At 48.7% G+C, this 20,023-nt stretch overlaps 3 protein-coding genes across 4 annotated transcripts; 2 read left to right on the forward strand and 1 right to left on the reverse strand.

The window, feature by feature from the left end:
* Positions 1-189: 189 nt before the first annotated feature.
* LOC9644213 (putative glucuronosyltransferase PGSIP8) lies at positions 190-2,546 on the forward strand. 2 transcript variants are annotated; one of them, XM_024689156.1, is made up of 5 exons: positions 192-680; positions 753-1,008; positions 1,111-1,312; positions 1,418-1,565; positions 1,625-2,546. In XM_024689156.1, exons 1-5 carry the CDS (start codon positions 406-408, stop codon positions 2,193-2,195), a joined length of 1,452 nt encoding a protein of 483 aa, XP_024544924.1. In that variant the 5' UTR covers positions 192-405; the 3' UTR covers positions 2,196-2,546. The 2 variants fall into 2 exon arrangements, with proteins under 2 accessions (XP_002983838.2, XP_024544924.1); XM_002983792.2 differs by having other exon boundaries at positions 190-680; positions 1,111-1,565.
* Positions 2,547-11,272: 8,726 nt separating this feature from the next.
* Positions 11,273-17,416, forward strand: LOC9644214. The gene is made up of 12 exons (XM_024688974.1): positions 11,273-11,365; positions 14,850-15,155; positions 15,218-15,337; positions 15,523-15,747; positions 15,795-15,902; positions 16,070-16,139; positions 16,192-16,238; positions 16,298-16,378; positions 16,435-16,463; positions 16,514-16,597; positions 16,650-16,846; positions 16,894-17,416. The coding sequence occupies exons 1-10, from the start codon at positions 11,273-11,275 to the stop codon at positions 16,521-16,523; spliced, it is 1,089 nt and encodes a 362-aa protein (XP_024544742.1). The 3' UTR covers positions 16,524-16,597; positions 16,650-16,846; positions 16,894-17,416.
* Positions 17,417-18,553: 1,137 nt separating this feature from the next.
* Positions 18,554-19,985, reverse strand: LOC9644215 (bifunctional pinoresinol-lariciresinol reductase 3). Its single transcript, XM_024689168.1, has 6 exons — positions 19,859-19,985; positions 19,739-19,807; positions 19,542-19,676; positions 19,236-19,488; positions 18,992-19,198; positions 18,554-18,940 (listed from the first exon to the last, which is right to left on the reverse strand). The coding sequence occupies exons 1-6, from the start codon at positions 19,970-19,972 to the stop codon at positions 18,771-18,773; spliced, it is 948 nt and encodes a 315-aa protein (XP_024544936.1). The 5' UTR covers positions 19,973-19,985; the 3' UTR covers positions 18,554-18,770.
* Between the last annotated feature and the right edge of the window lie 38 nt (positions 19,986-20,023).

Below are 20,023 nucleotides of genomic sequence, written 5' to 3' on the forward strand. Positions count from 1 at the left end.
GCCGTTTGACCCGTCCGGTCCACAGGTCGATTGGGTTCCGCGTTGTGAGATCCGGTCATGACATGCCCGCCACAAAACGTACGCGTAGAAGGTACAACGACAAAGTTTTGAAAGAGAGGGCAAATATCTCGCGAGGAGGTATATTCCCCGGCGCACTGGAGTATATGCCCGTAGGAGGACCTCCTTCCTGGGATAAGACCTCGGGATCCACGATGGGTTTGAGAGGGATCGCGAGAGAGTGCGCGTTCTCCAGGGCTAGGCTAGGCTAGGGATCGATCGATGCGCGAGTAAGGCGGCGAAATCTGGGAGCGCGTCAATCGGCGTGGCGGAGCTGCATTGTGATCCTTGGCAGAGCGGCTGCGGCGCTGGGTATTTAGGGGATTTGGCGCTCGATCCGGCCAGAGCATGGCCGGGAGCTGGGGCAGCGGCGCCTATCTTTTCGCAATGCAGATCCTCGTCGCCATTCTCGCCATGTCGGTCGCTCTTTCCGCCGCGGACGCTGGCGCTGCTCCTCGGCACAGCAACGCGTACGCGACGATGATGTACATGGGGACGCCCCGGGATTACGAGTTCTTCGTGGCGATCAGGGTCATGATGCAGTCCCTGGCGCGGCACAAGGCCGATGCCGATCTGATCGTCATCGCCTCGACGACTGTGCCGCCGCGCTGGATTCGCACGCTGTAAGTGTCTATCGATCCGATCCCTGGCGAAATATCGCTTGATCTGGCAGCTGAAAATCGTTTGCTCTTCAGGAACAAAGAGGGCGTCAAGGTTGTCTCGGTCACCGATATCCCAAATCCATACAAGGGGATGGATGGATTCAACGATCGATTCATGTTCACGCTCAACAAAATCTACGCGTGGTCTCTCACAGACTACGAGAGAGTGGTGATGCTCGACGCCGATAACATGTTTTTGCACAACACGGACGAGCTCTTCCAGTGCGGGGAGTTTTGCGCGTGCTTCATCAATCCCTGCTACTTCCACACGGGCCTTTTCGTTCTCAAGGTACGCAAGCGCGATCATAAATGCGTAGGAGGCAGTGAAGTTTGCTTCTTAGATCTCTTTGTTTTGTGTGTGTGTCTGTGTCTGATAGTTTCGCTTTGGCAGCCTTCCAACGAGACGTTCCAGGACATGCTCGAGGTCATAAAGGAGGGAAGAGAGAACAACGATGGCGCCGATCAGGGGCTTTTGACAGCCTACTTCAGTGATCTTTTGGAAAGGCCACTGTTCACCCCTCCCCGAAATGGATCGAAATTGGACGGCTTGTATCGTCTTCCTCTCGGATACCAAATGGACGCTTCATATTACTGTAAGTCCGGCTGTGGTGGTGGTTTTTTTTTCTTCTCTAGTTTTTTTGTTTGGTGCGCTCGCTGGCGTGCTGGATCTTTCATGTACTTATCCTTTACGTTACCAGATTTGCGTCTCAAGTGGAATGTCCCATGCGGGCCAAACAGCGTAATCACATTTCCAAGCATTCCACTACTCAAGCCATGGTATTGGTGGGCCTGGCCGGTCCTTCCTCTTGGACTATCGTGGCATGAGCAGCGAAGAAAATCCATCGGGTATGTATGGAATTTTTTGTCAATAGTGCTGGTACTTACATCGATACGATATATATCAGATATGGTACCGAGATTCCGATCCTGGCAGCGGAATCCATTTTCTACCTCATAACCATGACTGTCTCGTTAGTCATACGCCGCAGATTTTCGTCCTCCGAGAAAGTCCCCCTCAAATCGTGCCTAGGTAGGTGTCCTTGTCCCGATCTAACACAATTCTTTTATCGCCTAGTTGCCAAGCTGTCCCCGGTTGTCGCCATTGTTATGTGCTTCGTCCTTCCCTTCTTTGTCATCCCGACTACAGTTCATCCTGTGATGGGCTGGAGTGTCCTGCTTCTCGGTTCTCTTTCCTACTTGGTCATCACTGCAAACGTCTTCCAGTTGCCAGTCTTTCCCACCATGACTCCCTGGGTCGGTATCGCTGGTGTCCTCGTCGTCATGGCCTTGCCGGTCTACGTGAATGGGATTGTGAGAAGCCTCGCCATTGGAACTTATGCGTTCCTTGCGGCGCCCTTCTTGTGGTGGGCTTTGAGAGTCGTGGCTAGCAGGGAGGTGGGGTTTGCGAGAGAGGCACTCATGGCCTATGGGAGGCAAGAGCCGCAGCAGTCAGCCGAGATGATGAAGCTTTGTTGATTGATGGAGTGAAGAAAACCCGGCGGCACGACGATGAGAGCGACAAGAACTGCTGCTGCTACTAGTACTACTACTTCTGCGACGATCAGAATTATATCCAGGTTCGGAGGGAGGTGTGTTTTTGTCGTAGCGGCATTTTTCTTTTACTGATTTTCTCTCTAACCATTTTGACACGGCTAACTACAAAGTGAAGGGAGGAGATAGAAAGAGAGAGAGAGAGGGGAGAGCTCCCAGCACTGTACGTGTGCTCGCTGGTGAGATTTGCTCCTTAAAGAGCCTGCTTGCCTTTGCAGGGGAATGTTTCAGGCACTTATGGTCCGATAGCGAAAAGAAAAAGCTTTAATTTTGTTCTCTCTCTCTCTCTCCGTCTCCGTCGTTGTTTGGTGTTTCGGAAACACTGCCGCGACTTGCGAGGTTGGTTGGCTGTTTGTTTGTCCATCTAGCTTTAACAATTGTTTGTGTGTTTTTGCTTTCTTTTTTCCAGGGAGCGAGAGCGTCCTCGATGCGCGAAAGAATCAAATAAGACTTAGTACCAGTGACAGGTATGGCACGCATTTGATCCGCTCGCTCGCTCATGAGATTCAAGTCACGACGAAATCGTGATCCTTGCAGGTGCGAAGTAGCCCACGCAGAGGGAGCTGGGAACCAAGGCAGGCTAAACGTAAGGGACGAGAGACCAGCTCTGAGACTAATTGTTTTCTCCAGCAAAGCACAGCGTTGCTTGATGTAAGCCGTGGAATATAAATCGGTAAGCGCGCGCATGCGTGGGATGAGACGGTTGGAAAACGACGGGAGGAGCGACTGCCGTATAAGATCGCCGCCCCCGGCTGCCATGCTGATCTCTCCTGCTAACACTGCATTTTCCTTCTGGCTTTTCTTCAAGTTCTAAACAGCAAGGGATGGCGTGATCAGCTTTCACGATTGCAAGCTTGATCCAGAAAAGGATGAAGTTTTCTAACAAAACTTAAATGAAGTTTTTAAGTCACATTAGCAGGTTTCTAGAGCTGTTGTTATATCAGTTTGTGTGTCATTTTCGTCCTCTGGAATGCTTGGAATTTTCAAATTGAGAAAAAAAGGACATTATTTCCATAGTTTATGCCATTGTTTTTTTGGGTTAAGTATACTTTCTAGAACAGGAGAGCATTAAAAGTAAGGAAGTGAAATGTTTGAGGTGGATAAAGTTGTGCATATGCCAAAAATGATAACTAATGATCATAGATTGCAAAGAAGTGAAATATTTGAGGTGGATAAGATTGTGCATATGTTACAAATAGTAGTCAGTGATCATGAATTGCAAATTTTTACTGATAAATCCTTCAAGCATGGAACTTTTGAAGGTTATAGAGAATTCATTTCGACAATTTCTATGTAGCTCATTTGTGGGAAAAAGCCAAACAACAATCTACATACAAACTTCACTATCATATTTGAGTTGTTAGGTTTGTGTAAGGAATCAACTCCCCGAGGTGTTGTAGGCTAAAAGATCCTCGAAAGCATAACCAAAATGACAAAGAGTTCATCGGATGGGACCGAGTTGAAGATCGAATCCAAGACCGACTCTGAAATCGAGTTCGAAATAAAGTCCGGGATCGAGTTTAAGGCCGAATCGGAAACCGAGTTCGAGATGGAGTTCGAGATCCGAGATCGGGTCCGAGATCGAGTCTGAGGTTGAGTCTGAAGTCGAGTCCGAGATTAGGTCCGAGATCGAGTCTGAGATCGAGTCTGAGACCGAATCCAAAGTTGGGTCCAAGATCGAGTCCGAGACCGAGTCCGAATACTAATACAGGTCAAGGGGTGAAAGCCCAAAGCATGCGTCTCCCGGGGGGGGGGGGGGGTTCCAAAAGTATAGTAGGGATAGTGAGGTCTAGGAACCAGTCTTGAAGGAACTCTCCAGTGGTGCTTCCAAACTGACTTGAGGTTGAGATTGGGGCCAAGGGGCCTTGGGTGGGAGTGAACATGGACTTTGGTGGTGCCGAAGGGGCCACCCCAAGAAGTGCTCAAGAGCAACTCCCACTCCCAAAAGGGAAACCAACTGCAATGCTCCCAGCTCATGTGGAGTGGTGCCCCATTTGAGTACTTTGTGGCTCATTGGTCCTCGCCCTTCCTAAAGGCTTGGGTCTTCCCTTTGGGATGGAAGTGGGGGGGTAGAGGTACCCATACTGGGGGTAGAGGTACCCATGATCACTCATGGACGGATGACTCAGTCTTTGAGAGATGAGACTGCAATGTAGGTGGTGTCAGACCACTGATGTAACCAAGGTGAATAGGCATGGCCTTAGCATAATGGGCTCATATGTCGGTGGTACCTTGGGGTGTCGGTGATGGGATCGGACACGTGGAGCACTTGGACTAAGTGCAAAGGTTGAGTGGCGGGGATGCCATTCTCAGGGCTAGCAAACCCAAGTCCAAAATAAGATTTATGGAGGTTGTGAGTGAGACACCTCCAAGTGGGTCGGAGGTGTGGTTAAGTGACTAAAGTAGAATGGAAAAATTAGTCACTTACACTCAAGCAATTCCCAAATACAAACCAAAGCCCCCACCAGTCTTCAAGGGAGTGAACGACTATAAGTGTAAGCAACCAAAGGGAACGACTCGAGAGACAATCGATAGGGGCTTAAATATAGAGGGAAAGGGCCCATGTGTGAGACACAAAATCCCTAGGCCCCAAAGTGGAGCAGGAAGGGCGCCACGTGGTAGTGGCCGAAGCGAAAGCCAAACGAGCATAACACGTTTGGACTAAAAGCTCCGACTTGAAAGGTCGAGAGCGGGAGTGAAACTCCCAACAAAGTGCTCGAGAAACAAGCACAAAGAGAGCAATAAGCGAGGCTCCAAAAAGGGACCCAAAAGGACTAACACATGACACGTGGAAGAGTCCGAGATGGACCCGAGTTGGAGTCCGAAGTGGAGTCTGAGAAGGACCCCGAGATGGAGTCCTAGGTGGAGTCCGAGGTGGATCCGAGATGGAGTCCGAGATGGACCCGAGATGGAGTCCGAGATGGAGTCCAAGATGGACCCGAGATGTAGTCCGAGATGGAGTCCGAGATGGACCCGAGATGGACCCGAGATGGAGTCCGAGATGGAGTCCAAGATGGACCCGAGATGTAGTCCGAGATGGAGTTCGAGATGGAGTCCGAGATGGACTCAAGATGGACCCGAGATGGACCCGAGATGGAGTCTGAGATGGAGTCCGAGAAGGACCCGAGATGGAGTCCGAGGTGGAGTCCGAGATGGAGTCCGAGATGGAGTCCGAGATGGACCCGAGATGGAGTCCGAAGTCGAGACCGGGACCAAGACCGGGACCGAGACCGAGACCGAGATCGGGACCGAGACCGAGACCGAGGCCGAGGCCGAGTCCGAGTCCGAGTCCGAATCCGAGTCCGAGTCCGAGTCTGAGTCCGAGGCCGAGTCCGAGTCCGAGTCTGAGTCCGAGGCCGAGTCCGAGTTCGAGCCTGAGAGGGTGAAAGCCCAAAGCGTTCGTCTCCCAGACCCTGGGGGGTTTGGTGAGCTCCAAAAGTATAGTAGGGGGAGGACTGCAGTGGAGCCAGTTTGGCCCAGGAAGGCCGGACCCAGTGTTGGGTGATGAGCTGCCCACTGGGAAGTCCAAGACTAGAGTGAACACAAACCGACAAGTGGGGTAGCTTGGTGAAGTGTTCAAGAGCCGGCTCTAGTTCCCCCGGGAGATCGACTGGCCGATGCTCCCAGTCCAAGTGTGGGTGGCACTACCTACTTGGATACCTGGTGTGGCTCAACGGAACCTCGCTCTAAGCCTATGGCTAGAGCACCCAAAGGCAGAAGGCGAGGAGAGTACCCATGAGGCCTGCGTAGAGCCACGGTGTTCCGAAATGTTGTCCCAAAGGCCCAGACTGTGGAAAGGAGGAGGAGTAATCCTCTAGTGTAGTGACCAAGGATACAGTCGAGTGGTGAGGAAGTCCCAGAGGACCGTGGGACTTAGTGGTCGGGCCTGTGGGCCTCGATCCAGTGGCAGTGTTGGCGAACACGGCCATGGGCAGAAAGGGACTTGGTGAAAACCGGAAAAGGGATATTGGGGAAGGCTATTCCCCATGTCTGTGGGCATCCCAAGGATGTTAAGGAGTGGATCTAGAATGATCACTCATGGATGGATGGCCCAGTCCTTGAGAGATGGGACTGTGATGCAGGTGGTGTTAGTCCACCGGTGTGACCAAGGTAAAGGGGCATGGCCTTAGCGTAACGGGCTGAGATGTCGGTGGTGCCTTGGGGTGTCGGTCATGGGATCGGACACGTGGAGCACTTGGATCAAGTGCATAGGTTGAGTGGCGGGGATGCCATTCTCAGGGCTAGCAAGCCCAAGTCTGAAATAGGACTTATGGAGGTTATGAGTGAGACTCCTCCAAGTGGTCAGAGGTGTGGTTAAGTGACTAAAGTAAAATGGAAAATTTAGTCACTTACACCATGAACAAGAGTGCACCTCCTTTTCCAATCGATTAAGGGTCTTGGGATATTTGGGGTTAAGCGTCCTTGGGTTTGAATAGTGCTAGGCTAAGTGACCTCCCGGGAAGTCCAAACTCAGGAGTTTACATTTGGTATCAGAGGGGTCTCAGGTCCAACTCTGTTGGTAGGCTAGGGGAATCGCACCACATGTTGATTGACATCTGGCTGGTCCAATTTGCTCTTGCTATGCTCGACCCGAGGGGTAGGGTGTCAAGAGAGCAGGGCTCTCGGGAGAGCTGTGGCTCTTAGCTTCCGTTCACGAGGGCGTGAACTTGCAGGGAAGAGTGGTGGATTGATATCTAGCTGGTCCAATTTGCTCCTGCTGGGCTTGACCCGAGGGGTAGGGTGTCAAGAGAGCGAGGCTCTCGGGAGAGCTGTGGCTCTTAGCTTCTGTTCACGAGGGCGTGCGTGAACTTGCAGGGAAGCATGGTGGATTGTAAGCAACCAAAGGGAATGACTTGAAAAACGATCCATAGGGGTTCAAATATAGAGGGAAAGGGCCCATGAACAAGAGTGCACCCCCTTTTCCAATCGGTTAAGGGTCTTGGGATATTTGGGGTTAAACGTCTTTGGGTTTGAATAGTACTGGGCTTGGTGACCTCCCGGGAAGTCCAAACTCAGGAGTTTACAATAAGGTGGTGGAGGATTGATTTTACAATATGGAGGACTACTTCCGAGCGTTGCAGTTACCGAGCTCAGAGAAGGTCCCATGTGCAAAACCATACATGGCAAATAATGCTAAGTCTTGGTGGAGAACGACGGAGGCCAACGAAGGACCGGTGGCCACTTGGGAAATGATGAAGGCGAGGATCCGCGTGACATACGTTCCTCCGAATGCTACTCTGCACCTAAGGGATGAGCTGAGTAGGCTGAAGCAGATCAGAACCATTCAAAAGTATGTGAATGGATTTATGGCAAAGAGGATACTGGTCACAGATATGGGTGATATAGATGCGTTCCATGCCTTCATATCAGGCTTGGAAACCTGGGCTCGCAGTGAGGTGATGTATTGGAACCCGACCAATTACAAATAAGCTTTGGATGTGGCTATCAAGGTGCATTTCAACAATAACCTGCGAAAGGGGAACACAACGGGGTCGGGGTCCATGTTTAACAACACCGCCTTGGCTTTTTTATCCGTCCAACACCGCCTTGGCTTTTGCTAAGTTCCCTTGCCAAGGTTCTCGCCTATGGTACCAGCTCCTACTTGGTCTCAGCTACTCACTGCACGAGCAACAGAGTGTTAGCCATCCATCCACGGATTCCCAAATCACTCCCAATCCCCCTCCCCGGGTTAGACTGGACTTAAGGTTCGGCTACACTCCCCGCAAGCACAGGCAGCCAAGCACACCAAGCTTCCAGGTTCCTAACATCCTTTGGTACCACAAGACTTGATCATGGGACCCTCTAAATCCCAAGTCTTGAGTGCAACACTTGCTTCGGGAGCTGAGTAGGCTGAAGCAGATCAGAACCATTCAAAAGTATGTGAATGGATTTATGGCAAAGAGGATACTGGTCACAGATATGGGTGATATAGATGCGTTCCATGCCTTCATATCAGGCTTGGAAACCTGGGCTCGCAGCGAGGTGATGTATTGGAACCCGACCAATTACAAATAAGCTTTGGATGTAGCTATCAAGGTGCATTTCAACAATAACCTGCGAAAGGGGAACACAACGGGGTCGGGGTCCATGTTTAACAAAGGGGCCAAACCAAGGGGAATATATAGCAAAGGGAAATTCAAAAAGAGTTTCTCTAAAAATGAGTCCTCGGGGTTCCATAAAGGCAAATCTGGTGGCTAGCGAGCGGCTATCAAGGTGCATTTCAACGATAACCTGCGAAAGGGGAACACGACAGGGTCGGGGTCCATGTTTAGCAAAGGGGCCAAACCAAGGGGAATATATAGCAAAGGGAAATTCAAAAAGAGTTTCTATAAAAATGAGTCCTCGGGGTTCTGGAAAGGCAAATCTAGTGGCTAGCGAGCGAGTACGTAGGGGAGTCAAGCAAAAAGAGACAAACCCACGGATAAAAAGGGCAAATCGGTTAGTAACGTGGGAAACAACGTGTGCTACAACTGCGGTGAAGCGGGACACTTTTCGAGGGAATGTCCCTACCCAAAGAAGGCCAGAGCCAATATGGTTATTAAGTCGGGTGAAATCCAAGCTGAGGTACGTGATCCAATCCCTAACTCAAAGTTACTCATTACACGAGCAACTTTGGTAGAGAGTCGTTCACGACATCTACTAGCCCTCTGAGGGAAGCTCGAAAGTAGCTTTGTTAAGATCTTTATTGACACTGGTGCTTCGGATAATTTTGTGGCTGCAGACATAGTCCGGCAAGCTAGACTAACGGTGTAGCGGCTGGGCGAACCAAGGACTATAGAGTTTGTTCAAGGCAGCCAAAGCACCGATGAGGTACTTCGACAAGTGAGAGTCGAAGTAAGAACATGGAAAGTAGACATAGATTTCACCGTGTTGGACATGGCAGGATTTGACGTGATCTTCGGGATGGATTGGTTCAATCGGTTCGTGGTAGCTCTGCATGGACAAAATAGGAACCTTGTGGTACTAGTGAATGCCTAAGGAAGAAGATCCAGGGTGGAGGCCCAAGATCTAAAGGTAGGGCAATGCAAGGCTAAAGATTCCTGTTTAAACCTGGTGTCCAACTCACTAAAGGAACCAAGGCAGCATTTTTGTACTTACTCTCAGTTAAGAGTGACAAAAAGGTGGGAAAAGAAAAAGTACCTTTAGTAATCCAGCGGGTGTTAGAACAACTCTAGGATACCATGCTAGAGGAGCTACTAGCGGGGTTGCCCCCCGCACGATCGATAGAACATAAGATTGAGCTAGTCGAGGGTGTTGAGGTGATGGTTCGTCCCCCCTATTGTTTGAACGAAAAAAAACTCGAGGAGCTCAAGTGCCAACTAGAGGAGTTGGTGGACAAAGGGTATGTTAGATTGAACAAGTCGCTGTATGGGGCACCGATGTTATTTGTGAAAAAGAAAGATGGATCTATGCACATGTGCATAGACTACCAGTTGCTTAACAAGTATACAAAGAAGAACAAGTACCCTTTGCCAAGGATCGAGGACCTATTTGATAGGTTGGGAAAGGCAAAATACTTCTCAAGGATTGATCTAAGGTCAAGATACTACTAAATCAAGGTAATAGAGGAAGGTGTCGAGAAGACAATCTATCGAACAAGGTATGGGAGCTTTGAGTTTCTAGTGATGCCCTTCGAGCTATGCAATGCGCCGATAATATTTTCAGCGTTGACGAACCAGATCTTTGTACCCTATCTGGATCACTTTGTGGTCATCTATATTAACAACATCTTGATTTATAGCGAAACGCTAGAGGAGCATGCCAAACACTTGACAAAAGTGTTTGAGAAACTAAGGGAACACCAATTGTATGCTAAAGAGAGCAAATGTGACTTTTCTTAACAAGAGGTAAAGTTTCTCGGGCATGTGGTGGGCAAGGACGGGCTCAAGGTGGACCCTGAGAAGGTCCAAGCGATCTAGGATTGGGAGCAACCATCAAATGTACACGAGTTAAGGGCATTCCTGGGGCTATGCAACTATTACCGAAAGTTTATCAAACACTATTCAAGAGTAGCCCTGCCCTTAATAGACCAAACAGGAAAAGGGAAGATGGTATGGACAGCGGAATGTGAGGCAGCATTCGCCCACCTCAAAGGGAAGTTGAGGAAGGCTCCCGTGTTGGCATTACCAGACTTTGGTAAGGATTTTGAGGTAGAAACAGATGCTTCAGACTTTGCGTTGGGCGTAATTTTGAAATAAAACAACCATCCAGTAACGTTCTTCTCGAAGAAGTTAGACAAGGCTCAAAGGAAGTGGGCTGCCCACGAGAAGGAATTGTTTGCAGTGGTCAAGGCGCTCAAGGAGTGGCAACACTACCTTGGGAGACACTTCAAGATTTACATGGAAAATGTGGCAACAAAACACTTCTTGTTACAGCCCGACCTGAGAGGGAAACAAAGTTGGTGGGCCAATGCTTTGGCCGAGTTTGATTGCAAGATTCTATACAAGCCTGGGAAGAGCAACATCATGGCAGATGCACTAAGTCAAAAAGCGAACTTGAAATTGGCAATATCCAGTGCGACAACAACCTTTTGGGATGATGTGCGGACAGCATATAAGAATGATAGTCCAGCACAAGAAGTGTTGTTTTGGAATCTGAAGGCACGGGAAGCTCACCAGAGAGGTGAGCTGCCAACGGAAGAGAAAACGGGTTATGCGAAATACAATGGACTCATCTATTATAAGCAAACGAGGATGTATGTTCTAGAAGGGGAACTAAGGAAGGTAGCTTTAGAAGAGTGCCATGATGGACCTCTTGCGGGACATGGCAGAGTGCCCAAGACAATGGGCTTACTCAAGAAGAAGTACCACTGGCCAGATATAGCTAAGGACATCCAAGACTATGTAAAGACATGCCCAACATGTCAGCAAGTCAAAGCTGTGACTAAGGCTAGTGGGGGTTTGTTACAAAGCATCCTAATTCCAAATTGTCCGTGGAAATGTCTTACGATGGACTTCATCACGGGACTCCCCCCAAGTGAGGGGTTCGATGCAATATTCGTGATGGTGGATCGATTTTCGAAGATGGCACATTTCATACCCATCACAACAGAAGTGAATGCAGAAGGTGTGGCGAAGCTGTTCTTCAAACAAGTGGTTCGAGTGCAGGGAAGGCTAAAAGAGATTATCTCAGATCAAGATAAGATTTTCACCAGTAGGTTCTAGAGAACTTTCTTGGAACTATATTGCACTAAGTTGAAATTCAACACAGCCTATCACCCACAGACAGATATTGGGTATCAAGTCAAGTTTAATGGCACTAACACATTTTGACAGACGGACAAATGGAAAGGGTGAATAGGTAGTTGGAGGATTATTTGCGATGCTATGTCTCAAGAGACCAGACCGATTGGGTAAATCATTTGGGACTTGTGGAAATGTGTTATAAGAACTCACCACATTTGAGTATCGGGGTGAGTCCATGAGAAGTCATCAATGGGCGAGCTATTGAAGGCCCTATGGAACTTGGCATGGCCGAGTATCATGGAAAGTTACCCATAGTGGAGGCATTCACGGCGGAAAGACTCAACATTTGGAATCTAGTGAGGGATTCCTTGGAATGGGCTCAACAAAGGCAAACCAAGTATGCGAACCAGAAGCGCCGGGATGTAGAGTTCCAAGCTAGGGAGAAGGTGTGGTTGAACACCAAAAACCTCAGGCTACAAAGTGGGATCAGCCGGAAGTTGACCCAAAGGTAAAAATGCATGTATTCCTGTAAATGAATATATTTTGAGTTCCTTAAGCAAGTTCGCGGGGCCTTATGAGATTGAGGCACAAATCGGTAAAGTGGCTTACCGTCTCCGACTTCCTCGACATATGGGGAAGATGCACCCAGTGTTCCACGTGAACTTACTCAAGCCATACTTTGAGGATCCGCTTCACAAGGAGCAAGTAAGACCTTTACCTAAGGTTATCCAAGGGGAAGAGGAATATGAAGTCGAGGCCATCCTCAATGCGCGCAAGAGCAAGCGACAAGGATGCGAAGTGAAAGAGTTCCATGTGAAGTGAAAAGGTTTTCCACACTGCGAAATAACATGGGAACCAAAGGAGAACTTAGCAAACATGCGAGATTTAGTGGAGGAATTTCTACAAAGCAGAACTCTATGTACTTATGCAAAGTTCAATTAAAGTATCAATTTGTGAAGTTGAGCAATGGCATATGTTAGGACCCAAAAGCGTGCCGAAGGCAAGCTAATTAGCATGGGTTATCTAAGTCGACCAGGCGTACGGAACTACACCCGACTCCCCGCGGGGATGTCAAATCCGTAAATATATTCTACGGAGGTTGGGTTCAAGTCTCAACCCCCTAGTAAAGCAAGGCGTAGTGAGGTGAGGGGTATAGCGACACCTATATTCCATTGTCATGAGCTCTTGGCCAGGGAGGCTAACTTAGGCACACCACTAAGTGGGGGGATGCCCCCGGAGACATGGTCAACAAGTCGTAGGATAAAAAGAGACATTTGATGTGGGCATCGAACTTCTTCTATGGGTGGTAGAGTTGTAAGGAACCAACTCCCCAAGGTGTCGTAGACTAAAGGATCCCCAAAAGCATGACCAAAATGACTAAGAGTTTATCGGATGGGACCAAGTCGAAGATCGAGTCCAAGACCGACTCTGAGACCGAGTTCGAAATAGAGTCCAGGATCGAGTCCGAGGCCGAATCAGAGGCCGAGCTCGAGACCGAGTTTGAGATCGAGTTCGAGACCGAGTTCGAGACCGAGTCCGAGATCCGAGATCAGGTCTGAGACCAAGTCCGAGGTCGAGTCTGAAGTCAAGTCCGAGATTGGGTCCGAGATCGAGTCTGAGACCAAATCCAAAGTCCGGTCCGAGATCGAGTCCGAGACCGAGTCCGAGTACTAATACAGGTCAAGGGGTGAAAGCCCAAAGCATGTGTCTCCCAAGGGGGGGGGAGGGGGGGGGGAGGGGGCTGCAGGGGGTTCCAAAAGTATAGTAGGGATAGTGAGGTCTAGGAACTAGTCTTGAAGGAACTCTCCACTGGTGCTTCCAAATTGACTTGAAGTTGAGATTGGGGCCAAAGGGCCTTGGGTGGGAGTGAGCATGGAGTTGGGTGGTGCTGGAGGGGCCACCCCAGAAAGTGCTCAAGAGCAACTCCCACTCCCGAAAGGGAAACCGATTGCGGTGCTCCCGGCTCATGTGGAGTGGTGCCCCACTTGAGTACCTTGCGGCTCATTGGTCCTCACCCTTCCTAAGGGCTTGGGCCTTCCCTTTGGGATGGAAGTTGGGGGGTAGAGGTATCCATACCGGGCTGTTAGGCCACAGTGTTTCGCCTTGGTGTCCTGAAGCAAGTGTTGCACCTAAGGCTTGGGATTTAGAGGGTCCCATGAACAAATCTTGTGGTACCAAGGGATGTTAGGAACTTGGAGGCTTGGTGTGCTTGGCTACTTGTGCCTGCGGGGAGTGTAGCCAAACCTTAAGTCCAGTCTAACCCAAAGAGGGGGATTGGGAGAGATCTGGGAATCCGTGAATGAATGGCTAATGCTCCGTTGCTCGTGCAATGAGTAGCTGAAACCAAGTAGGACCAAGTAGTAGGAGCTTGTACCATAGGCGGGAACTTTGGTGAGAGAACTTAGCAAAAGCCAAGGCAGTGTTGGACAGATAGATGAGGTAAGTTAGTAAATTGGAAAGGAAAAATTTGTGGATTACAATTTGTTACTGTGAGACACAAAATCCCTAGGCCCCAAAGTGGAGCCGAAAGGGCACCACGTGGTAGTGGCCGAAGTGAAAGCCAAACAAGCATAACACGTTTGAATTAAAAGTTCTGACTTGAAAAGGTTAAGAGTGGAAGTGGAACTCCCAATGAAGTGCTCGAGGAACAAGCACGAAGCAAACCGTGAGTGAGTCTCTAGAAAAGGGGACACAAGAGGACCAAAACATAACAAGTGGAAGAGTCCGAGGTGAAGTCCAAGATGGAGTCCGAAATGGAGTCTAAGATAGAGTTTGAGATGGAGTCTGAGATAGATCTGAGATGGAGTCCGAGATGGACCCAAGATGGACCCGAGGTTGAGTCCGAAACAGACTTGAGATGGAGTCTGAGATGGACCCGAGATGAACCCGAGGTGGAGTCCGAGGTGGAGTCCGAGATGGACCCGAGATGGACCCGAGATGGAGTCTGGGAGATGGAGTCCGAGATGAACCCAAGATGGAGTCTGAAATGGAGTCCGAGATGGACCTGAGATGGAGTCCGAAGTCAAGATCGAGACCGAGACCGGGACCAAGACCGAGACCAAGGCCGAGGCCGAGACCAAGCCCAAGCCTGAGTCCGAGTCCGAGTCCGAGTCAGAGTTTGAGTTCGAGTCTGAGGGGGTGAAAGCCTAAAGCATTTGTCTCCCAAACCTTGGGGGGTTTGGTGAACTCCAAAAGTATAGTAAAGGGGAAGACTGCAGTGGAGTTAATTTGGCCAGGAAAGGCTAGTTTGGCCTGGGAAGGCTGTACCCAGGTCTTGGGTACATTGGGTCCTTACATTACTTGTGGACCAGCTTGGACAGACAGCAGCAATCACTTGTTAGTAGCCTTAAAAAATGCTCATATGCTTTCAGAGAATGGGGAACTCTATACCTAGGGAAAGAATCGCGACTACCAGCTCGGAATTCTTGGACTTAAGGATGAGCAACTAGATCCAGTCCCAGTACAATTTCCACAGGCTCTTCATGACAAAACTCCGGTAGAAGTGTTGAGTGTTTCTTGTGGAGCTAATCACAGGGTTTGTAGGCATACAATTGCCACGTGGCAGGCACAAGAATCTGCCACATCAGCGACGCTTTCCCATGACGTGGCAATACATGAGGAGAAATGTGGGCGCCTGCCCACGACTCTTCTTCTTCCCAGCGCGGCTGGATCGATCTCGAGGAGGTCTTGCGCGCTTCAGGTACGCTGATAGATCGATTGTCGATCGATCGCTTTCGCGAGTTCTGGGCCTGATTATTCCAGAACCAGGCGCCGCAGAAGCTGAGCAATGGCTACGCAGGTTTTATGTCGTGGCTCGCGAGCCGGAACGATGATGGCGATCTATCGCACTGGGACTTGGCGACAATCTGGCAGGCAGGTCGAGTATTGGTTTTAGTTTTTTCCTTTTGATTCATTGATGAGTGAGTCTATGACGCAGGGGATTGTTTGCGAGCCGTCCAGTTCGTGCGGGAGAACGCATGCTGGAAATTTCTCTAGACTTGGTCTGTGTTGTTTGGTCCTTTCTGCTTTTCCTCTTAATGTTGGTTCTTGTTTCGCCCAGATGATAGCTCCTAGTGATCTTCCTGACCAGCTCAGCACGGTTTTGCCCAGCACTGTTAAGCCGTGGACCAAACTTGCTCTTATTGTCCTCATGGAACGCTACAAAGGCCAGGCAAGTTTACTCTCAACATTTTCGTCTTCGCTTCGCTAAATTTTTCTCGCAACAGCTCCAGTCGTCAGCTTGGGCACCATACATCTCGTGTCTTCCTGAACCAGCGGGGCTCGACAACACGGTACTCGACTATCGAGTTTTTGTTTCTCAAAAGTTTCAAGTGCGTAGTTTCTTTGGGAGGACACCGAGCTAAGTTACTTGAGGGCGAGCCCTTTATACGGCAAGACTCGTGAGCGGCTGGAAATTATAACAACTGAGTTTGGCCAAGTGCAAAACGTAAGTACTTCGGGTAGTTTTCTATTTTGCCAGCTTTCATTCACTTAGTGTTTTTTACTGTTTTTTTCTTTTCCGAATGGTTTTATTCAAGGAGGAAACTTTTTTACTTTGATGCTTGAAGGATTTTTGTAAGTGTTTCTGACGTACTTGCCTGTGTACTGGAGCAGGCACTTGATGTTTGGCCTCAACTATTCGGTAAAGTGTCTGTTGAAGACTTCATGCATGTATACGCCACAGGTACAGGAAGCAAGCTTGTTTCTTGCTAGTTTTGTTCGTCCTTCCTTTGCAGTTTTTTCTCGTCCACTAGCCATTGGAGAGGACTCGACATTAGTAATGGTGTGTCTCTCTTTATTTCTGTTTACTTCCTTGTGTACAATATAACGCGGCGTTAGCAGATACCAATGCTCGATTTTTTCAACCACAACGCAGCCAGCTTTGCGAAGCTCTCATTTAACGGGCTTCTCAACTACGCAGTTGTAAGATACGCCTGAAGTTCTTTCTTTTTCTTTTCCGTACCACAAGCAGGTCACAGCGGACAGAGACTGTGCTGAAAACGATCAGGTATAGGCAGTGGTCTTTGTTTTGTTTTCATGTTTCATTCGGCTTTGCAGATTTGGATAAACTGTGGTGATCTTTCAAACGCAGAGCTTGCACTTGATTATGGCTTCACTGTGCCTGAAAATCGGTATGACGAGGTAATGAGCGTGCGAAGAGGTGTGGTGCTGAATCACTTTTCACAAACTGCAGACTGATCTGTTGACGCAATTCCCGGAAATGAACACGATAATTAAAGATCAACTTGGCGGAAACACGCTGTAAAGCATTCCTTCTTCTTTGAAGAGACTACTTGTTTGTGCTTCTCAGGGGTCAAAAACCACTTCCAAGGTTCTCCTGTGTGCCTGGAAGTAGCACGGCGAATCGAGACGCATGAAAAATCAATCCTGGTTGGGCCCTTCTCTCGAGCTTTTATCGTTTTAACGCCGTCTCGCAGGAACTAAATCAACACTCATGGAGGTCGAGAAGTAGACGACTTCTAGCTGCCGCCGTCCTAGATGGTGAGCTGAGAGTTTTGAAGAGCGTGAAGCATCGGCTGGATGGCACGCGCCAGGCATAACTTTGGGAGACAAGATCTTTTTCTGGTTTCGTGAAGGCCTTGTTTTCTCCAGGAAAGCACAGCGTTGCTTGATGTAAGCCGTGGAATATAAATCGGTAAGCGCGTGCATGCGTCGGATGAGACGGTTGGAAAACGACAGGAGGAGCGACTGCCGTATAAGATCGCCGCCCCCGGCTGCCATGCTGATCTCTCCTGCTAACACTGCTTTCTCCTTCTGGCTTTTCTTCAAGTTCTAAACAGTGAGCGATAGCGTGATCGGCTTTCCTGATTGCAAGCTCGATCCAGACGAAAGGATGGAGTTTTTAAGTCGAGCTGTTGGTCTATCGGATCGTGCGTCATCTTCGTCCTCAGGGACGCTTCGAATTTCCAAATTAAAGAAAGAAAGGACATTATTTCCATAGCTTATATAAAATGCCATTGCCTTTTTGGGTTAGGTATACTTTCCAGAACAGGAAGAGAGCATTAAAGGCAAGGAAGTGAAATGTTTGAGGTGGACAAGGTTGTGCATACTCCGCAAATGGTAGCCAACGATCGCGGATTGCAAGCGTTTACCGATGGATCCTTTAAGCGCGGAGTTTTCGGAGGTTACGGAGTATTTATCCCGAGAGTTTCCATGCGACTCGCTTGTGGGAGAAGGGCAAACGACGACCTACATACGAGCTCCACTATCACGTTTGAGCTGTTGGGTTTGTTACGAGCCCTCGAAATCTGTTTGGAGATGGAATGGCGCTGGGGATTGTGGGAGCCAATCTTTGTATACACCGACAGTTATGTTTCCCTGACGCTGCTGGAGATGTATGTGCAAGACCCAATAGCCCTGGGTTGCCACCCAAACGCAGATATCATCCAGATGATTGTTTGGCTTGCAAGAACGTCACTTGTTCCAGTTCATTTTTGTAAGGTGAAGGGGCACTACGACATTGGTGGAAATCAGGTTGCAGATGAGTTAGCAAAGATTGGTGCACATCTACTTGCAGGACAATCACAGTTTATTAACACTATAGTCGAGTCACCGTATGGTCAACAGCAAAGCTATTCACGGCCTCAACAATTTGCGATTTATTAAAGAAAACAAACAAAAACAAAACCATTAGCCAGATTTTGTTTGTAAAATGGGGATTAAATGTTTCTAAATGCTAATTTACCTTGAGCATTAAAGTATGTTTTCACCGCCTCCTTGGTTACCCCTTTAAACTTTAGACGAGCTTTGACCACCATTGCATTCGCAGTGTGGCTCGAGCTGGACTCTCCTGCGGCAATGCTAGCATCAATGCATTATAGCACATGTCTGTGGAGGTTTCCAGGCAATGATTTTGGGTGGTAGGGTAGCGCATTAGCTCAATTTTGCCTTCTCTCGTTTGCCATAGTTTGTAGCACTGTTTCCAGCTCAGATCAATCGATCAGAGCAGGGGCCTCGACATACACATTGAGCTGCCTAAAACTCTCAAGGAAAAGCTGCTCAATGACACCTCCTTCACTTGCTACTTTAGTGACAAAGAGAACTCTAGCTGGTCCAAGGTCTGTGTAGGGACGAGTGTGAAAATATGGCTCTGTTTTTTTGTTTACTCTGGAAAATAAGATCTCAGTAACCAAACACTTTGGATTCCTGAGAGAAGAAAGCTAACATTATTGAACTGATGGAGTTTGCCTCCAGAACATTTTCAAGATTGAAGTGCAAGTTTCTGCTTGATACGTGGAGCAAGTTAGTGTTCATTGTTGGAACTCCGTGTTGATCAAGGATGTTGATCAGGGAATCAGCACACATAAGGCTTGAGATATACTTGTGGAGAAGTATACTCTACCTCGGGATACAAAGCAGTGGCTTCAATATCATCCGGAGCCAACTCAAAGCACATAGCTCCGTTGTAAAAAAAGTGATAGATGCGTGTCCACACCTCTCTGAGCTGCAATGGAGTTTGAGCGTCTGCAAAACCAAGCAATCCCGTCAGTAGACCTCGCAAATGAAAGCTCTCACCGTTGATGTGTAGAAGAATCTCCTCCTCGCTCATCCACCTCTTTTCAAGGGTGACCCCGGTCATTTCTTCCCACAATGCTACTTGCTCGTTCATTGTCAAGGCGTTTCCGGGAGGGCGAACGTAAAGAGCCTTGTTGAGTGTTCTGGGATCATCGACCGACTTGAGCAAGTAAGTTGCGAGGTCCGTGAATCCGCCAAAGTCAAAAGAGACAAATGCATGATCTAGAAGCAACAAAACTGGTACCTTTCTGATCTCCATCTTTGTAAATGCAAACCTTGTCTCTGGGTGGAGTGAAAGTCGGGAAACCGTCCATTTGTACGAAACTGGCGAGCATGATCCCCATGATACAGTTCGCCATGAAAAACGTATGAGGAATTCCTGCTGCTTCGATGGCTCTCCGGATAGCTACCTTGTCCCTATACATGGGGCTCTCGGGAATGGACTGGTCCTTGCAGATCCTATCCGCGTCCATCCCAAACTCGGAGGGGTAGAACTTCTGGAGAAGACAACTGTGTAAGTCGGGATTCACTTGAAAACCGTAAACTTCACCTTGATGTTTCCAGCTTCTTTCACGGCTCTGATGAGATCGTACTGGAGCTTTAGTTGATCTTCCCCAAGAGCGCAGATCACAACATCGACTTGCTGTAATATTCGCACAAGACCCTCTTGGTCTTCCAGAAAGCACTGGTTTCCAAAAAGCAGAAATGTAAGTGAACCAACACCAAGTAACTGATGATAGCTAGTACGGTGTAAATCGTTGCTCCGGCTTTTCTTAGCCCAACCAGGAACCGGACTTTATCAACATGTTTTGACACCTGAAACTCACCCTAGAGATCAAAGAAGAAATGTAGATAACTTGAAAGTACCTGTGGACGAACTAGTATACTAGTTGGATGACCCGATTGAATACTAGCAGTAGCGATGTACTTGCCGATGTATCCCGTAGCTCCAACGATCAGAATCTTGCTCTTGGGCTCCATACTCACTCAAAATCAAAACCAAATGGAAGAATCATCACAGTGGCAGCCCTT

The sequence above is a fragment of the Selaginella moellendorffii genome, unplaced genomic scaffold, assembly GCF_000143415.4.
Source record: "Selaginella moellendorffii unplaced genomic scaffold, v1.0 SELMOscaffold_60, whole genome shotgun sequence".
In the NCBI taxonomy this organism is placed as follows: domain Eukaryota; kingdom Viridiplantae; phylum Streptophyta; class Lycopodiopsida; order Selaginellales; family Selaginellaceae; genus Selaginella; species Selaginella moellendorffii.

Excerpts from the sequence above, each read along its gene's own strand:
- LOC9644213 (XM_002983792.2), top strand. The coding sequence starts at position 406 with ATGGCCGGGAGCTGGGGCAGCGGCGCCTATCTTTTCGCAATGCAGATC. Across the intron at positions 1,009-1,110 it reads CGGGCCTTTTCGTTCTCAAG|CCTTCCAACGAGACGTTCCA; the intron begins GTACGCAAGCGC and ends TCGCTTTGGCAG. Across the intron at positions 1,566-1,624 it reads CAGCGAAGAAAATCCATCGG|ATATGGTACCGAGATTCCGA; the intron begins GTATGTATGGAA and ends GATATATATCAG.
- LOC9644214 (XM_024688974.1), top strand. The coding sequence starts at position 11,273 with ATGGTGGATCGATTTTCGAAGATGGCACATTTCATACCCATCACAACA. Across the intron at positions 15,156-15,217 it reads GGAGGTCTTGCGCGCTTCAG|AACCAGGCGCCGCAGAAGCT; the intron begins GTACGCTGATAG and ends TGATTATTCCAG. Across the intron at positions 15,338-15,522 it reads CAATCTGGCAGGCAGGTCGA|CTCCTAGTGATCTTCCTGAC; the intron begins GTATTGGTTTTA and ends CCCAGATGATAG.
- LOC9644215 (XM_024689168.1), bottom strand. The coding sequence starts at position 19,972 with ATGGAGCCCAAGAGCAAGATTCTGATCGTTGGAGCTACGGGATACATC. Across the intron at positions 19,677-19,738 it reads CCGGAGCAACGATTTACACC|TGCTTTCTGGAAGACCAAGA; the intron begins GTACTAGCTATC and ends TTTGGAAACCAG. Across the intron at positions 18,941-18,991 it reads GATTCTTCTACACATCAACG|ACGCTCAAACTCCATTGCAG; the intron begins GTGAGAGCTTTC and ends TTGGTTTTGCAG.